The following is a 17,288-nucleotide window of genomic DNA, read 5'->3' as shown; positions in this document are numbered from 1 at the left end:
TATAATTAAATAAATGGCCAGGAAGGTGTAAAGTAGTTGAATGAGAAAACTGTACAATAAAAATGATATTTATGTCAAAATTGTTTAATTCAGAGAAAAAAAAAGGTATTAAATTGTGTGTGGATGATGGACAAATACTATCAAGTAAAGCAGAAGAAAGATGGTTTTCTTTGACATGTCCCATTTCCTGTGTTTTCCTAGTGTGAATATTTCATAGAAGGTATACTAGGAGTAAATTACCCTGACCATTACTCAAAAAACTGTAGCAAATAATCAGAGTGTAGCAAAAGCTAGACTGCACAAGCTGAAAAATTGTAAATGACAAGGAGAGCACAAAGATCCCCTTAAATGTACTCTATGTATATACTACATTTATTTATTAGAGATATTTTTTTAAATAATGATAGAACAACCTTTAAATATAACATGTAATGTCATTCCTGTCACAATCTAATTAGGATTTGTTATTTGTAGTACACACTACTGAAAGGAGAAAGATGTGCTTCCAGAAAGGAAATAAATCAGAATCTATATAGTAGAATGTCAAAATTAAAAAAGATAAATGGAAAAGATTCATAGCAACATGTCACTCTCCCCTTCAAATAATGCACAAAAGAAACTGAAACTGAAAAGAACATGGGCAAAATTTCTTATTTTGAAATAGTCTGAACCTTGGCAAAAACTCTTGTATAAAGAAGTTGTTTCTCATCTAAAATATGAGTGTAAGCAACTTGTTTGACACTTGGGCACACTGCAATATTCTTCCACTGTTTGCCCTCTTCTAGCAGCTTCATCTACTCTACATAAAACAAAGTCCACTATTGGCTGTTGTTTATTTTAACTATCCAGTACATTTTACTACAGCATTACCACAGCTAACTGCAATTCAAACCACATCACATATTTCAGGAAAAATACAGCAATACATAGTACCTGTTTAAATCAGCTTCATGTATTAGTAAATTTAGGCTTACAGAGGTTTTCATTTGTAGAAGAGAGCTCTTCCTTATTTCATAAGTGAAGAGTTCAGTTCTAAAACCCTTCAGAAAGTACTCATATTTCCATACAGATAAAAGTGTCAATGATTGCTTTGCATCTGACTTTTCCCAGAACTCCATTATGACAACACCAAATAGGTCTGCTGCTGTCAAAGTCAACTCCAAAATGTCACCTGATTCTATTACATGAATAAACAGATACCCAAATGCTTGGGAATTTCTCCTCCAGTTCAAGCAAGTGATAAATGACTTTGCTAAAGTACTGTAATAAGGGAATTAAAAAAGACAACCAATAATTTGCATTAAGGATTTTATTATACAGTTAGTAAGACAAATATTAGCACTAAGTCATTTCATATAGGAAAAGGAAATTGAAAATCAGGGAAATCCATAAACATGGCTGCCTCATATCTCCTGTGTACTAGATTCAATTCCTAATCCAGACACTCTTATGAATTAATTTTACATGTTATCCACTTATCTTTACGGATTTTCTTCAGCAGGGCAGCACGGTGGCGCAGTGGGTAGCGCTGCTGCCTCGCAGTTGGGAGACCTGGGGACCTGGGTTCGATTCCCGGGTCCTCCCTGCGTGGAGTTTGCATGTTCTCCCCGTGTCTGCGTGGGTTTCCTCCGGGCGCTCCGGTTTCCTCCCACAGTCCAAAGACATGCAGGTTAGGTGGATTGGCGATTCTAAATTGGCCCTAGTGTGTGCTTGGTGTGTGGGTGTGTTTGTGTGTGTCCTGCGGTGGGTTGGCACCCTGCCCTGGATTGTTTCCTGCCTTGTGCCCTGTGTTGGCTGGGATTGGCTCCAGCAGACCCCCGTGACCCTGTGTTCGGATTCAGCGGGTTGGAAAATGGATGGATGGATGGATGGATTTTCTTCAGCATCCAAAAAACCTAGTTTATATTGATCAAAATTTACAAATTGAGTGGAGGTGTGTGTGCAAGTATGTCTCATGCAATAAAACGGTGCCCAAATAAAACTTTGTACCTTACCTTTCTCCCACTGGTTTTGGGAAACAATATCCCTCTGCTCATGTGAATGTGGCAGAAAAATAGATATGGGAATTAAATGAGTGAAATGAAAGAAACAAATAAATAAAATCAAGGAAGACAGAACAACAAAATATGTTGTTGGAAAACAGCTGTAGATAAAGATGAATTATGGAGACATACAGTATGTAGATTCGCATTTCATGGGTTAGGCAGACGGCCAAACAAAACTTTTACAGTTTTCCCAAAGATGTCAACATTTACATTTATTCAGTTTGTATGTGTGTTTATCTGAAGCAATTTACAAATGAGGTTTGCATAATCGAGGTAACATCAGTAAGGGGTCTACCAAGTGTTACAAGAGTAGTTTAAAAAATTGACCAAACATTGACTTTGAAGTAAGCAACCATTAAACCAATTCAAGCACAAGATTAGTTAACCTTAGTTTAGCTACAAGAAGAACCTTGCATCAAAACCATCAACAGTATTCACAAAATAGCAAAGTCTTCAAATGCTTCTTAAACACACTGTGGGAGTTGGCTGTCCAGACAAATGTTTACTGCTCATTCCACCAGCAAGGGACTACATGTGAATTGAAATCTGATTCCATATGGAGGTGTTAACACCAGATGCCATTCATTAGCAGACCTGAGTGCGTGGGAAGGAGAAAATGACCTAATAATATGAAGGTGCTGAACCACTGACTGACCTGAAGGCAAACATTAATAATTTGAACTTGATGCATGCTGCTACAGAAAGCCAGTGGAGAAACCTGAGAACAGAAGTGTCACGCAGCAGTCTTGGCTGGTTAACAACGAGGTATGCCACTGCATTTAGGAACATTTGCAGTGGTTTGATAGTAGGGGTCAGTACCCTTGCCAGTAAGGAGTTACAGTAGGTAAGGAACTTCATAATCAATGACTGGAGAAGTTGAGCTGAATACTCTGCCAGACATTGTCTGATCTGAGGATGTTATACAAGGTGTATATATGAGGGGGTACCCAAAAACAAACGGAATCTGTACCTGGCGTGCAATCTAGACTAAGTTGCGAATTTCGCAGCTAGGTGAAATACTTACACTATTCTGTGGCAGTCTGCCAAGTGGCGTTGCTCTGTATTGTTCGTACAACATTCTGTGTCAGTTTTTCTTGGTGCTTATTTAATGTATTCTGAGATTTTTGTGATGGGTGATCATAAAGAACAGCGGGTCTACAGAAAATTTTGTTTTCTCTCAGAGAAAACAGCTGCTGAAACTGTAGTGATGCTTGAAACTGCTTTTATGGAAGAAACTTTAAGTGAAACATAGGTCTACGAGTGGATTTCGCATTTCAAACGAGGGGAAATGTCACTTGAAGACCAACCAAGATCTGGCTGAACTTCCACAATTAGGAATGATGAAAATCTTGAAAAAGTTCGCAATGCAATTTACAAAGATCGTTGTCGGACTATTGAAGAGATTTCTGAATTGACTTGTGTGTCTTGGAGTTCTTGCCACCTTCCCTACTTGCCTGATCTTGCTCTGTGCAATTTTTTCTTGTTCCCGCATATGAAAAAAGAACTCAAAGGAAAGTGCTTTTGTACAGTGGAGGATGTCAAAGAAAAATCACTGAAGGCATTGGACAATATTCCTCTTCAGCAATTCCAAAAATGTTTACACCAGTGGGAAAACTGTTGAGACAAATGTATTCATTCACATGGAAAGTACTTTGAATGAAACTAAAGTTTCAGTAAGTAAAAATTATTAAAACAATTTTTTATATCAATTCTGGTTATTTTTGGGTACCCCCTCGTACAACGTGATCTGCGAAAGTTAGCTGGTTATCAAGCATCACTCCAAAGTTACGTGCTGATTTGGTAGGCACTGATGGTAATGAACTGAGTTTTAACAGATGTTTTGTTAAACTAAAGGACAGGCTGGAATGATAAGGAGCTCAGTCTTTGCCAGGTTAAGTTGGAGATGGTGTTCCATTCATGCTGATATGTCATTCAGGTACGCTGATATTTTATCCTAAACTGTGTTGTGTCAGGTGGGAACAACAAGTATGGCTATTGTAAGAGCCAATCTTAGAAAGTTAAAGTTGTGAGTTAAACTCATATTAATGTTTGCTTAATTTGAATAGAATATAATTTCTTCCATTATCATAGACAATGGTATAGTCTTTTCCCCCTATAAGTTAGTAAGAGATAGAACCTTCTCGCTATACCTGAGAAACAGTGTGATATTAGATTCAATTGTGTTTAGAACAGGTCCCAGTAAGCAGCACAAGATAAATTAGATTACCTGATCCAGTACACCAGAAGTTCTCCTCAAGAAATGATTAAAGGCTGTTCACGAATGTTACCAGATGAAGGCTACTCAGAAGCCAGAAGATTGCTTGAAAGATATTATGGCAATGAGTTATTCATAGCAGACGCATATCTTGATAAACTAAGCATGGAATGGTCTCAGATAAAGCAAAACGATGGGGAAGCTCTGAGAGATTATGCTAACTTCCTCTCAATCTGCATGAACACTAAGAATGACTCAGGGAATGATGGAGAATTCAGTAATAATCATAATGTACGTGGTGTGAAACTTCCATTTCCTTTGAGAAATGAATGGGTGAGGTATGCTTACAAGCTTCAAGAAAATAAAAAGAGATCAAAGAGATCAGGCATCCCTGAACTAATTAACTTTTTGCGTTGCGAAACTGAAATGCTGTTACACCCTGTGCACAGTCCCATTTCACCAGACTACACTTGTAAAGAGAGAAAAGTAAAAGTCGACAAGGGTGGGTATTCGCTAAAGAGTGGCCAGAGATCAGGAAGTACTTTCACTACAAGTATATCTGATGCTACCGAAAAGGGGACTCAAGAAATCTCTGTCAAAAAGACTGTTAATGATACATGTGCATTTTTAAAGCCTTGTGTATTCTGCAATGGCCAGCATACTCTTGCTGAATGTAGTAAAATCAGAGAACGGCCACATAAAGAAAGAATTGACTTTTTAAAATCTAAAGGTTTATGTTTTCGCTGTCTCAAACAGGGGCACCTTGGTAAGAACTGTAAAGAAAGAATGAAATGTCAGACATGTTCTTTTCAGCACCCAGACATCCTGCATATCAAAAAAGAGAGTGGAGCAACATCTAAGGCTACAGCCAGTGTGGCAACATCTACTGAAAGGAAGACAGAGACTGGAATTTGTACCTTCACTGGGGCCAGTGAAGAATGCACACTGCAGGTAGTTCCTGTTAAGGTAAAATCTAAGAAAAGTGAAAGGTATGTAGAAACATACACCATTATAGACCTCGGCAGTACAGTAACAATTTGCACTGAGAGGCTCCAGAGACAATTAAGTCTTCAGGGGAGAAGAACACAAGTATTCCTCAAAACAATGAGTAATTATGATGATGATTCAAAGATGCTAACCCAATGTTCTGTCTTATCAGATTTACAAGTCTATGGTCTCAATGATGTTGAATATATTGATTTGCCAAAGGTCTTTACACAGGTCTCCATTCCAGTGAACAGAGAAAGTATTCCACTACAAGAAGATATCGATAAGTGGGCATATCTTAAAGAGGTACGTCTATCTCATATTGACTCTGAAGTTGATCTTTTAATAGGAATCAACTACCCAGAAATCTTCAAGCAGTCACGCATCATACCTAGCCAAGGAGGTGGACCTCATGCTATGAAGACTGCACTTGGATGGGTGGTTGGTGGACCATACAAAGAGATAGATGACCTCACAAAACAAAGTGGTAAGCTGCCCAAACATTCAATCAATCGTGTGTCAATAACAGAGATTGAAGATATGTTGCTGCAACAGTATAACACAGATTTTCCAGAGCGCAGCTGTCACAGGAGGACATCAAGTTCATGCGCATAGCCTCAGAATCTGCGAGACCGTTAGGTGGCCACTATTGTTTAAATTTGCCTTTGAAGGATGTAGAGAAAAGCCAAGCAAAATGACACCTTTTATTGGCTAACTAAAAAGATTACAATATGCAAGCTTTCGTGGCAACTCAGACCCCTTCTTCAGGCAAGATGTAAACATTCTCTACATTCATAATGGCTAACACGGTACAACACCCTAGTACCTTTGAAGGATGAAACACTTAAAATGCCAAACAATCACTGTATTGCTGAACAGCGTGCTATTGGACTCAAAAGAAAACTGAGCAAGAATTCAGGTTTCCACAGAGACTATAAAGCCTTCATGAAAGACATTACTGACAAGGGTTATGCTGTCAAGGTACCCAAAGAAAGCTTGAATTGCAATGAAGGCAGGGTGTGGTACATCCCACATCACGGTGTGTGTCATCCAAAGAAAAATAAAATTCGAGTGGTCTTTGATTGCACTGCCACCTACCAGGGGACTTCACTTAATGAACAATTATTAAAGGACCCTGACCTAACTAACACACTCATTGGCGTCCGTACAAGATTCAGAAAGGAGCCAGTACCCTTAATGGCAGATATTAAGTCAATGTTCTACTAAGTTAAAGTACCAGATAAAGACACTGATCTTTTACGTGTTTTATGGTGGCCTGAAGGTAATCTAAGTAAAGACCTTGAAGAATTCAAAATGACAGTACATCTTTTTGGTGCTACTTCTTCACCCAGTTGTGCTTCTTATGCTTTGCATAGAACAGCTGAAGATGCCAGAGATACATTTCCTGAGGAAACTGTTAACACCGTTCTCAATAACTTCTATGTGGATGACTGCATAAGGTCGGTGACAACAGAAGAACAAGCAATAAAACTGGCAAAGGACCTCCAAGCTGTATGCCTCAAAGAGGGATTTCATTTGACTAAGTGGGAGAGTAACAACAGAGCAGTTTTATCATCTATTCCTGAAGAAGACAGAGCTCATGAACAAAAGGACTTAAGACTTGAGCAACAGTCTCCTTCCCACAGAGCGTGCCCTGGGTGTCCAGTGGTGCACAGAAACGGACAGTTTCAAATTTCAGATTAAGTTACAAAACAAGCCCGCTACAAGGCGTGGTATTCTGTCTGTTGTTAGCTCAGTTTATGATCCACTTGGTTTTTTAGCACCTGCCTTACTGCCAGCAAAGCTTATTCTAAGAGACTTATGCAAAGAGAAATTTGGGTGGGATGAAGAAGTAGAAGTGAAACACATTCAGAAATGGAAAAAATGGATGGATGATTTGCAGCTACTTACAGACTATAATAGAATAGAATGCCCTTTATTGTCACTATACACATGTACAATCAGATTAAAAGCAGCTCCTTCAGTGCAGACATATATGTAGAGCACAACAAGTAAATAAACAAATAAACAAATGGTGCAAAAACTTGCAAAAAAAAAAAAAGTTCTGCAATGCTATATACAAATGGAAAGAATAATAACTAAATCAAGTTATTGCACATTATTTAAATACTGGAAAGAATAAATAACTATTGCACTATTGGGTTATTGCACATAATTTAAATATTGCACAATAATGATGATTTTGTGCAGTGAGTAGTGGATGTTGGACCCTGAGAGTAATGATATTGTACAGTATACCAATATTACACAGTTATTATTCAGTACCATTTAGATATTGGATATTGCACAGTTGATGGATAGAAGGAAGTCCAGGGGTTGGGGGGTTAGACTGTGTAGTCAGTGCATGTGTGAGTTTAGAATGGTTATGGCTTTAGGGAAAAAACTGTTCTTGAGTCTGTTTGTCCTTGTTGTGATGCACCTGTAGCGCCTCCCTGAGGGCAGCAGGTCAAACAGATCAGAGCCAGGGTGGGAGCTGTCCTTGACGATGTTTTTTGCTCTGCTGAGGCAGCGGGAGGTGTAAATGTCCATCAAGGAGGGGAGAGGGCAGCCGATGATCTTCTGTGCTGCCTTTACTACTCGCTGAAGCCTCTCCCTGTCTGCCATGGTGCAGCTGCCGTACCATACTGTGATACAATATGTCAGCAGGCTCTCGATGGACGAGCGGTAGAAGGTCAGTAGCAGGTTGGAGTCCAGGTTGTGCTTTCTGAGGACCCTCAGGAAGTGTAACCGCTGCTGAGCCTTCTTGATGACTGCTGTGATGTTGTCTGCCCAGGAGATGTCAGCGGAGATAAGGACGCCAAGAAACCGGAAGGTATGGACCCTCTCCACACACTCGCCATTGATGTAAAGGGGGCAAAGTCGGTGCTGTGCCTCCTGAAGTCGACAATGATCTCCTTGGTTTTCCTGGTGTTCAGAGCCAGATTGTTCTTTGAACATCCGGCTGCCAACTTCAGGACCTCCTCTCTGTAAGCTACCTCATCTCCCTTTGAGATGAGTCCGACCACTGTGGTGTCATCAGCAAACTTGATGATGAGGTTGTTGTTGTGGGCCGGACTGCAGTCGTGGGTGTACAGACAGTACAGAAGGGGGCTCAGCACACAGCCTTGCAGGGTACCGGTGTTCAGTGTGCGAATGGAGGAGTGGTGGGGTCTGAGTCTCACAGTCTGGAGCCGGTTGGCAAGAAAGGCTTTTATCCAGACACATGTGAGAGGGGGGAGGCCAAGAGTGACCAGTTTGGTGATGAGAATGTCAGAAATGATTGTATTAAAAGCTGAGCTGTATTCCACAAACAGCATCCGAACGTAGCTCTGCTGCTGCTCCAGATGGCTGAGCACAGAGTGGAGAGCTACAGCAATGGCATCTTCTGTGGATCTGTTCGTGCGATATGCGAATTGGTAGGGATCGAAGTCTTGGGGGAGATAGTCCTTGATGTGCTGGAGAACCAGTCTCTCGAAGCATTTCATGATTACTGGAGTGAGGGCCACAGGGCGATAATCATTTAGGCTGGTGATGGGAGACTTCTTCGGCACTGGAATGATTGTGGCTGATTTTAGGCAGGATGGAATGACTGCCTGGGCTAGGGAGAGGTTGACGATTTTGGTAAAGATAAAGGTGAGCTGGTGGGCACACGCTCTGAGCACCCTACCAGGCACTCCATCTGGGCCGGCAGCCTTCTTGGGGTTCACTACCAGGAGCACCCGTCTGACATCGTGCCCCTTTACAGTGAGTGGAGTAGTGCAGGAACCTGGTGAGGGTGGGAGCAGGGCTGGAGCAGGTGAGTGCTGCTGTTATGATGATTCGAAGCGAGCAAAGAAGCAGTTTAGCTCCTCTGCTAGCGGCGCACTCAGGTCTCCTGTTGTTGCATCACAGCCTCTATAATTTGTGATGTTTTGTATTCCCTGCCACACCTCCCGTGTATTGTGGCTGGACAGTTGGGACTCTATGCTCCTTTTATGGTCCGTCTTGGCTTTTTTAATTCCACTTTTCAGAGTGGCTCGGTCTGCCCTGTACAGAGCTCTGTCACCTGACCTGAAGTCCGCGTCGCAGGCTCTGAGGAGTGTACGGACCTGGCTGGTCATCCAGGGTTTCTGGTTTGGAAAACCCAAATGTTTTTGTCCACAGTCACATTCCCGATGCAGAACCTGATATAGTCCAGTACTGTTCCTGTGAATGTTTCCAGCTCTTGGTGTTCAAATATGTTCCAGTCCGTCTGTTCGAAGCAGTCCTGTAGTTTGGAGAGTGCATTTTCAGTCCAGGTTGTAACAGTCTTTATGGTGGGCCTGGCACTGCGTCTGAGGGGGGTGTAGGCTGGGGAGAGTAGGAGAGAAAGATGGTCGGACTGTCCGAGTTCTGGGAGGGGTATGGCTCTGTACGCGTGCTTGATGTTGGAGTAAACATGGTCCAGAGTGTTCTCCTCTCTAGTAGAACACTTAACATGTTGATAAAATTTCGGGAGTACAGTCTTCAAGTTGGCCTTGTTAATGTCTCCTGCAATTATATGAGCACCGCCAGGGTGGGTTCGCTGCTGTTCATTAATGGTGAACAGATGCTTCAAACCTACCAGGTTTGGAACCATAAAGACAACACAAATGCACCATTTTGCAGATGCTAGTGAAGATGGATATGGCACTGTCACTTACCTTGTCTTAACTAATGAAGAGGGCAAAAAGCATTGTTCATTCCTGATGGCAAGTCAAGAGTTGCACCATTGAAGCAGGTCACAATTCCAAGATTGGAGCTGACAGCAGGCATTGTGGCAGTTAAAATGGACAACATGCTTAAAGGTGAGATTCAAATGCCCTTAGAAGAATCTACGTTTTGGACTGACAGCACCACAGCTCTAAAATACATTTCAAATGAAAGCACTCGATTCAAGACTTTTGTTGCCAACAGAATCTCCGTGATCAGAGATCATTCACAACCTTCACAGTGGAGGTATGTCACATATGCCCTTAATCCGGCTGATCAAGCATCCAGAGGGCTAAGCATAGAAAACTTTCTCAAAAGCACCACATGGTCACAAGGTCCAAGTTTCTTATTGAAGCCCGAACGGGAGTGGCCAAAAAGACCAGATCAACCGAACGATTCACTCTTTGAAGATGATCCAGAAGTTAAAACTTGTGCAGTTAACATGACAAGAATAGAGGAGGCAACCGAGCCCATCAACAAACTAATCACCTACTTTTCAGATTGGCATCACTTGAAGAAAGCAGTGGCTTGGTTCCTCAAGTTTAAAGACATGCTGCTGCCTTCAAGAAATGAAAGAAAAACATTCCAACTAGAAGTCAATCAATCTAAAAGTAATCCAGAAGAACAAAAATCACTCATCACAAAGCATATGAAAAGATATAAGCTGACTTTAAAACCAAGTCCAATTTCTCTAGAAGACTTAACTAAAGCCGAAACAGAGCTTATCTGCCTCAGTCAACAGCAAGAATTTCCAGAAGAATTTAAGGCTTTAAAGAAAAAGGCTTGCGTAAAAAAGAACAGTTAAATCTATAAACTTGACCCGATCATACAAGATGGAATACTGAGAGTTGGAGGAAGACTCTGCAAAGCTGCAATGCCCGAAGAAGCTAAACATCCTGCAATTCTTCGCAAGCATTCACATGTTGCTTCTCTCATATTGCAGCACATTCATAAACAAATCGGACATTGTGGGCGCAACTATGTGCTTGCACAGTTAAGCCAGAAATACTGGATACCTCAAGCAAACTCAGCTATCAGAAAAATAATTTCAAAGTGCACAACGTGCAGAAGATATAATGCGAAAGCAGGTGAGCAAAAAATGGCAGATTTGCCAGAAGATCGCCTAGCACCCAACCAACCACCATTCACTAATGTTGGAGTCAATTATTTTGGCCCCTTTCTGGTCAAAAAAGGACGAAGTCTAATCAAGAGGTATGGAGTAATCTTCACTTGTTTAACTACCAGATCTGTGCACATAGAGATTGCACATAGCTTAGACACGGATTCTGGTATCCAAGCCATACTTCGATTTACGAGTAGAAGAGGACAAGTTAAAATCATGCGCTCAGACAATGGAACAAATTTCGTTGGAGCAGAAAGAGAGCTATGAGAAGCTACTAAAAACTTGGAACATGAAAAAATCGGCAATGCTATGATACAGGAAGAAATCAAATGGATTTTCAATCCACCATCAGCCTCTCATCAAGGTGGAGTGTGGGAAAGACAAATCAGAAGCATAAGAAAGATCTTATATTCAACACTAAATCAACAAAAACTCGATGATCAAAATCTTCATACAATGATTTGTAAAGTGGAATCAATACTCAATAACAGACCCCTTACAAAGACATCAGATGACCCAAATGATTTAGAACCATTAACACCCAATCACTTGTTATTAATGAAGACACAACCCAAAATGCTACCTGAACTCATTTCAGAAAGTGAACCATAGCCAAGAAAACGCTGGAAATAAATTAAATACTGTACATGGCTGATTTGTTTTGGAAAAGATGGACTAAAGATTATTTGCCATTACTTCAAGAACGTCAAAAATGGCTTGCACCAAGAAGAAATTTTGAATCAGGGGACTTTGTTTTAATTGTAGATAAAGCTACACCTCGCAGTTCCTGGGTAATGGGTCGAGTCATGAAGATGATGCCAGATGCCAAAGGTGCAGTCAGAAGAGTTTGTGTACAAACCAAAACCAGCACACTAGACAGACCCGTGAGCAAACTGTGCCTGCTTCAGGAAACAGCCAATGTTTGAAATATGAAATTTTTAAAATGTTTATTTACAGTGTTATTGCTAGTGATTTGAAAACAATAGTTAATATAAAGCTAACTGACTCATATTGAAGTAAAGTATAGTAATTGTCTCTGCTCCTGCATAGCCAATTAGGGGCCGGAAATGTAAGAGCCAATCTCAGAAAGTTAAAGTTGTGAGTTAAACTCATATTAATGTTTGCTTAATTTGAATAGAATATAATTTCTTTCATAGTCATAGACAATGGTATAGTCTTTTCCCCCAATAAGTTAGTAAGAGATAGAACCTTCTCGCTATATCTGAGAAACAGTGTGATATTAGGTTTAGTTGTGTTTAGAACAGGTCCCAGTAAACAGGGATTTGAAAGACCCATTTTCAACTTAAAAATTGGATAAGCATACAGTTTTCTGACCACTTTGAAATGGTTCAGAAACATTTTGAAATGGTTCAGAAATGTAAAGTAAATAGTAACGATTTGAGATGTAACAAGATTAAGCTTAGAACTGAATTTTTCTTAACATGAATTTTTTCTCTTTTTTGCTATTTTAATTTTCTTTTTTGTGTGAACTGTTTTACTTTGAAACTTAACTTTTAAAAACTAAGATATTTTGTCTGTGGAATCATTTCTGCGTGTCAGGCTTTTGTTGAATCCCATTTTTTAAGTTAGAGCTGCTGAACTTTGGTAACTTTGGAAAAACGCAGCTACTGCTATCATTGGTATTTCAGTGATATGAAAAGTCATGAAACTTGATAATAGAGCATAGTGTGGAGGTTACAAGGAGAAAAAAATAGAACTGATAAAGCTTACCTGATTGAGCTTTAATACATCTCCCTTCCATGACATCTCACAGGATCTGCCCAAGAAGTGAGACTTGTTGGAGAGCATGACATTGAGGATTCACCTTTTTCTGTGGGGCCTGTTCCATTAATTGTTTCCAGATAATGACAATTATCAGCAAGAGGAGAAGACACCAGGGCAAACAACTCTGAATGCTGAAAGACAACAGCTACTTCAGTATCAGAACCACTAACATGATAACAAGTAAATAAAGGCTTAAATGACCAGAGTACCTGGAAAAGTGCAATGGAAACAATCTGTGTGTTTACATGTACACAAAAAATGGGGAAGAGGTGAGTAACCCAGTTAAGACGTGGATGTGCAAAAAGATGTGCAGACCAGAAATGGCTTGCGACACACACATAGACTGCCTATAGGTAATGAGTATACTTTATATTAGATACTAAAGTTTCAACTGACAAAACCCTTATTATTGATAGGAACACATGCAACCTTGGAGCTAAGGACTGCCCCACATTTCTTTAAACAAAAGCTGTTCAGTTGGTAATAGCAATTGTTAGGCTCTGTGAGGCTGTTTGCGTTATATTGTGTGAACCTTTTGTTTCTGTGGAAAAATCGTTTCTAGAAAGCAATTAAGTGGTCAAAGCAATCCCTCAAAGTCTAAGAGGAAACGTAAACAAGAAAATAAAAAGCTTAGATCTTTTGAAAAATGGCATGTCACTTACCGATGTCATTATTCCCTAAATAATATAATATAACGACTATTTCCACTTATTCTAAATAATCTGGAGATGATTTAAAGTATAATGGAGGATGTGCATAGGTATATAGAAATACTATGCCATTTTGACTCAAACATCTGTGGATTTTGGTATCTGCGAGGGGTTCTGGAACCAATCCACCAATAATATGGGGGGCCAACTGTATTGTTTTTCATCAAGCAGCATTGTGGTGTAGAATTTAGCAGTGCAGTGCCCATGTTCTTCCTGTATATATTTGGGGCTTTCTTCATATTTCTGTGTCCTCTGGTCAGCGATCCACTAAAGAGATCTTCCTCTGTACAGAGGCATGATTTACTAGCACAATACTCAAAGATTTAACTCAAAACAAAGGATGAATGTTTGATCAAGGAGATGCAGATAAATGAAAAAAAATCAGTGAATTCACAGTAGCATCTTTGGCAGAAAAGAATACAAAAGAAATTTTTAATGATTTTTTTTATTATTATAAAAACACTTTTTAGACCCCTGAATACACTAAAGATGAACAAACAACTTACCTCTGCACATTTCTGCCTGGTTTAAGCAGGTCTGAACTTGTAAAACAAAAGAGAGAATATGGTAGTTTGCTTCGGAATAAGCCATAGAGGCATTGCAGCAACTACCTGAGAAATTCAGGGTAATGGCATTTATTTTTTTATTTCTTTCCATTCCCTGTTCTCCTTTTTTTTTTTACTTATATAGAGTGCTGAATTTGGTACAATTAATATCATCTTGCATAAACATGACTTTAACCAATGTTCTGCTTTTTGTTTTGTTTTTAATTAAAGCTCTAAAGGTGATGACTGCTGTGATTAAAGGATTATTAATCAGAATTGTAGGATACATTGAACTTGTGATGCTTGAAGACTACAGGAACACATGTCAAGAAATAAAAAAAATCCAAAGATCTTTTTTTTTTTTTAAATAAGTTTCATTGTTTGACACTTTCCTTTTCATGTTAATCTGTATTCTAACCAGCTGTACATTTCTTAACCTTCAGCTGTATGTTGAAGTAAAAAGGTTAACATTAGGGATTTTTATTGTCATAAATTATAAAATAGTATTTGAATGTTACAAGATCCTTTTTCAAACAATCCCTATAGTCTGCATCTTCAAAGAAATTCTGCAGATCTCTGATTTCAGTTTATTTCAGAACATTTTGAAATATAAGGGTTGAAAAACACAAGAGAAATTCTGGCGTTGCAGCTCATTTAAAATTGCAGTTCAGTGCACTGCTCTTGGTTGGCACGAGACAAGTGAAAATTATTCATTAGTATGTATTTAATAAATGAGTTCGCCCCACAAAGAGAGGATAAGTCAAGGATCTCATATTGCCACAGGGTAATGTGTAACTCCCCATGGTGAAATGAACTTCAGTGTTGGATTCAACGGACACAGCTTGAAGGCATCGGATTAAGTTGAAACTGCATCAAGAGAAATATTTAAAGAATGTACTTTGTGCTATAAAGACAACCTGAAGCTATTATTTACTACTGGGTGCAGAAGGATATATGAAGATGTGTGCGCAATGTGCTAGGCGAGGTAGTGAATCAATAAAATCAGCAGTAAAATCATGTTGCAAGCTCTCTGCACTTTCCACACATTAGCTCACAACAAAAGCAATGGGATACAACTGTTAATAGTATTACATTGGGAATGTCTTTCATATTTAATGTAATAAATGATTTTGGGCATTATCTCTTCCTGAAAGGTCATAAAATTATAAATATAAGAAATTATGCAATTCATTTTCTGATGCTTTATCACCAGCCTCTGAATATTATGTAACACAATTCCTTACATTCCTACCTTTAAATATAAAATATAATTAACAGAAGGACCACATCAAAGAAAAAAGTTTTTTTCCCCTGGATTTTAATAACACTTAAAAATAAATGCTAATAAAATTCTATTTGCTAATAAACTGAAACAAAACAATTACATATCAAAATGAAAACACTCATCATTTTTGATAATCCATCAGCAAAGTGGGTTTAATTGTGTGAGAGCCAAGTGCAGCAACTGAGAGGAGATGACATTGAAATTCCACTGTGACTTTTTTCTTTAAACCTTATTAATGTGGATGAAATGGGATCAATTTCAAAAGAATGATGGAGTAGTAATGAAGAGGGGGTGCTTTATGCTGCTCAGGACATCACACATCTGATGATTTTATTCTTTTCTTTTGGGTCCAGGGAAACATGCTCGCTCCTTATTTGTTGGTCCCTTTGTAATTATCACCTTTATGCTATCAAAAGGGCTGCCTGCCACTTAATCACTCTATCAATAAAGAGCTCTTTTTCTGTGATATTCTTAAGCTAATCACTATGGGAAAGGTAATCTGTAAACTTAAGTTTTTCCCCCCTTTTTTTTTATTAAAGTAGACAAATACAAAGATTCCCCTAGGTGGCAGCTATTTAAATATATATTTCAATTAAAACTGCAAATGAGATTGCTCTCTATCTTTCTTGCAAATATGTTCATTGTTCACTACTGAATATGTATATTAAATTTTTCTTCTTATTATATCACAGTAGAATGCAAAACATTGTCTATATTAGAATGTAGCATTCCACCATTCAGTTGTACAGAATTTACTTGCCTTTATGGAAAAAACATTATATGCTACACCAAAGCATTAGCACCTAAAGTATACTGTACATCATAATTATAATGAGAGCATCCTGTTCATTATTTCTAATTTAATCTGTCTGTTTCACTCAAGGTTCAAGGTTAACTTTATTTGTCATTCAAAACCACATACAACAGCTGTCATTCAAGTGTGCTTAGGGATCACCTGGAAGGCTCAGGAAAGCTTAACCATTCCACTCTGCGGCAAGGTGGGGTGGTGTCGCTCATTATATATCATGTTTCCTGCATAGCTCTGAATGTTCCCCAGAAGACAATGACTAACCTCTCAGAATGTATGCTTCAAGCCCCACCCCTTCAAGCCTCAGGCCTTTATACTGTATACCAGCCATCCATCCAATGGAGGTCCTAAGAATTGGACCCTAGTTTGGCTCAAGTAGACTGAGCTGTTAGACACAACTAACAAAAGGGCATCACCACTTGTTTAAGTTCTTTTATTTTCTTTTGATCCTTATTAATGGGGATAGACCATGTTGACACTCCAACTAGGCAAATTCTTCACACAATGCACAGCAGAATGACATGAAAACTATCCATTGTTGGGATGAATGTGATCTCTTAACACTAGAATTACCAGAACCTACGAGAAAACTTGTAAATCCGGCCCACCTTAAATCCGTTCGCACCTCTCCGTCAGCGTCTTTTGTCCTGTAAATGTGCCGATTAAGATAAGCAGCAAGCAGCCTGCTATTCCATCCCCCCACTGTCGCAGAACGTGTACAAAGTTCTCCCAGCTCATGTCTTGATTGATTAGTTGGGATTGAAGTACTGGAGTTTTAGAGTGGAAATAACAATCATTATTTGGAACACATGCATTTCATGTGTGTTCCGTTTCTACAGTAATCTGTGTGAACACATTGTTAAAACAGAAACTTTTTCATATTTTAGTAATAAATGTTACAGAATGTAGGCATAAACTATATAATGTGTGAAGCCTGAAATCCAAAGATCAAATAAACACTTTCACAAAAGGTTCAAGGATGATACAGCAGCTTCCGTGGCGTAGCGGTAAGATTTTCTGACTTGTAATCAAGAGTCCCTGGTTCGATTCTGACTGCCTCCTATATATACCATCT

At 39.2% G+C, this 17,288-nt stretch overlaps 1 protein-coding gene across 1 annotated transcript; it reads left to right on the top strand.

Annotated features, from left to right (window-relative positions):
• Positions 1 to 4,826: 4,826 nt before the first annotated feature.
• On the top strand, positions 4,827 to 11,410 carry LOC127528100 (uncharacterized). Its single transcript, XM_051928693.1, has 2 exons — positions 4,827 to 5,848; positions 11,289 to 11,410. The coding sequence occupies exons 1-2, from the start codon at positions 5,047 to 5,049 to the stop codon at positions 11,345 to 11,347; spliced, it is 861 nt and encodes a 286-aa protein (XP_051784653.1). The 5' UTR covers positions 4,827 to 5,046; the 3' UTR covers positions 11,348 to 11,410.
• Positions 11,411 to 17,288: the final 5,878 nt, after the last annotated feature.

Source organism: Erpetoichthys calabaricus, chromosome 1, assembly GCF_900747795.2.
Source record: "Erpetoichthys calabaricus chromosome 1, fErpCal1.3, whole genome shotgun sequence".
Lineage (NCBI taxonomy): Eukaryota > Metazoa > Chordata > Cladistia > Polypteriformes > Polypteridae > Erpetoichthys > Erpetoichthys calabaricus.
The sequence above is the reverse complement of the archived record's forward strand: the minus strand, read 5'-3'. Positions and strand labels throughout refer to the sequence as shown.

Bases quoted from the DNA above. Each gene is read 5' to 3' on its own strand.
- LOC127528100 (XM_051928693.1), top strand. From the start codon at position 5,047: ATGAAATGTCAGACATGTTCTTTTCAGCACCCAGACATCCTGCATATC. The intron at 5,849-11,288 runs GTTCATGCGCAT...GAAGAGGACAAG, and splicing joins CTGTCACAGGAGGACATCAA to TTAAAATCATGCGCTCAGAC.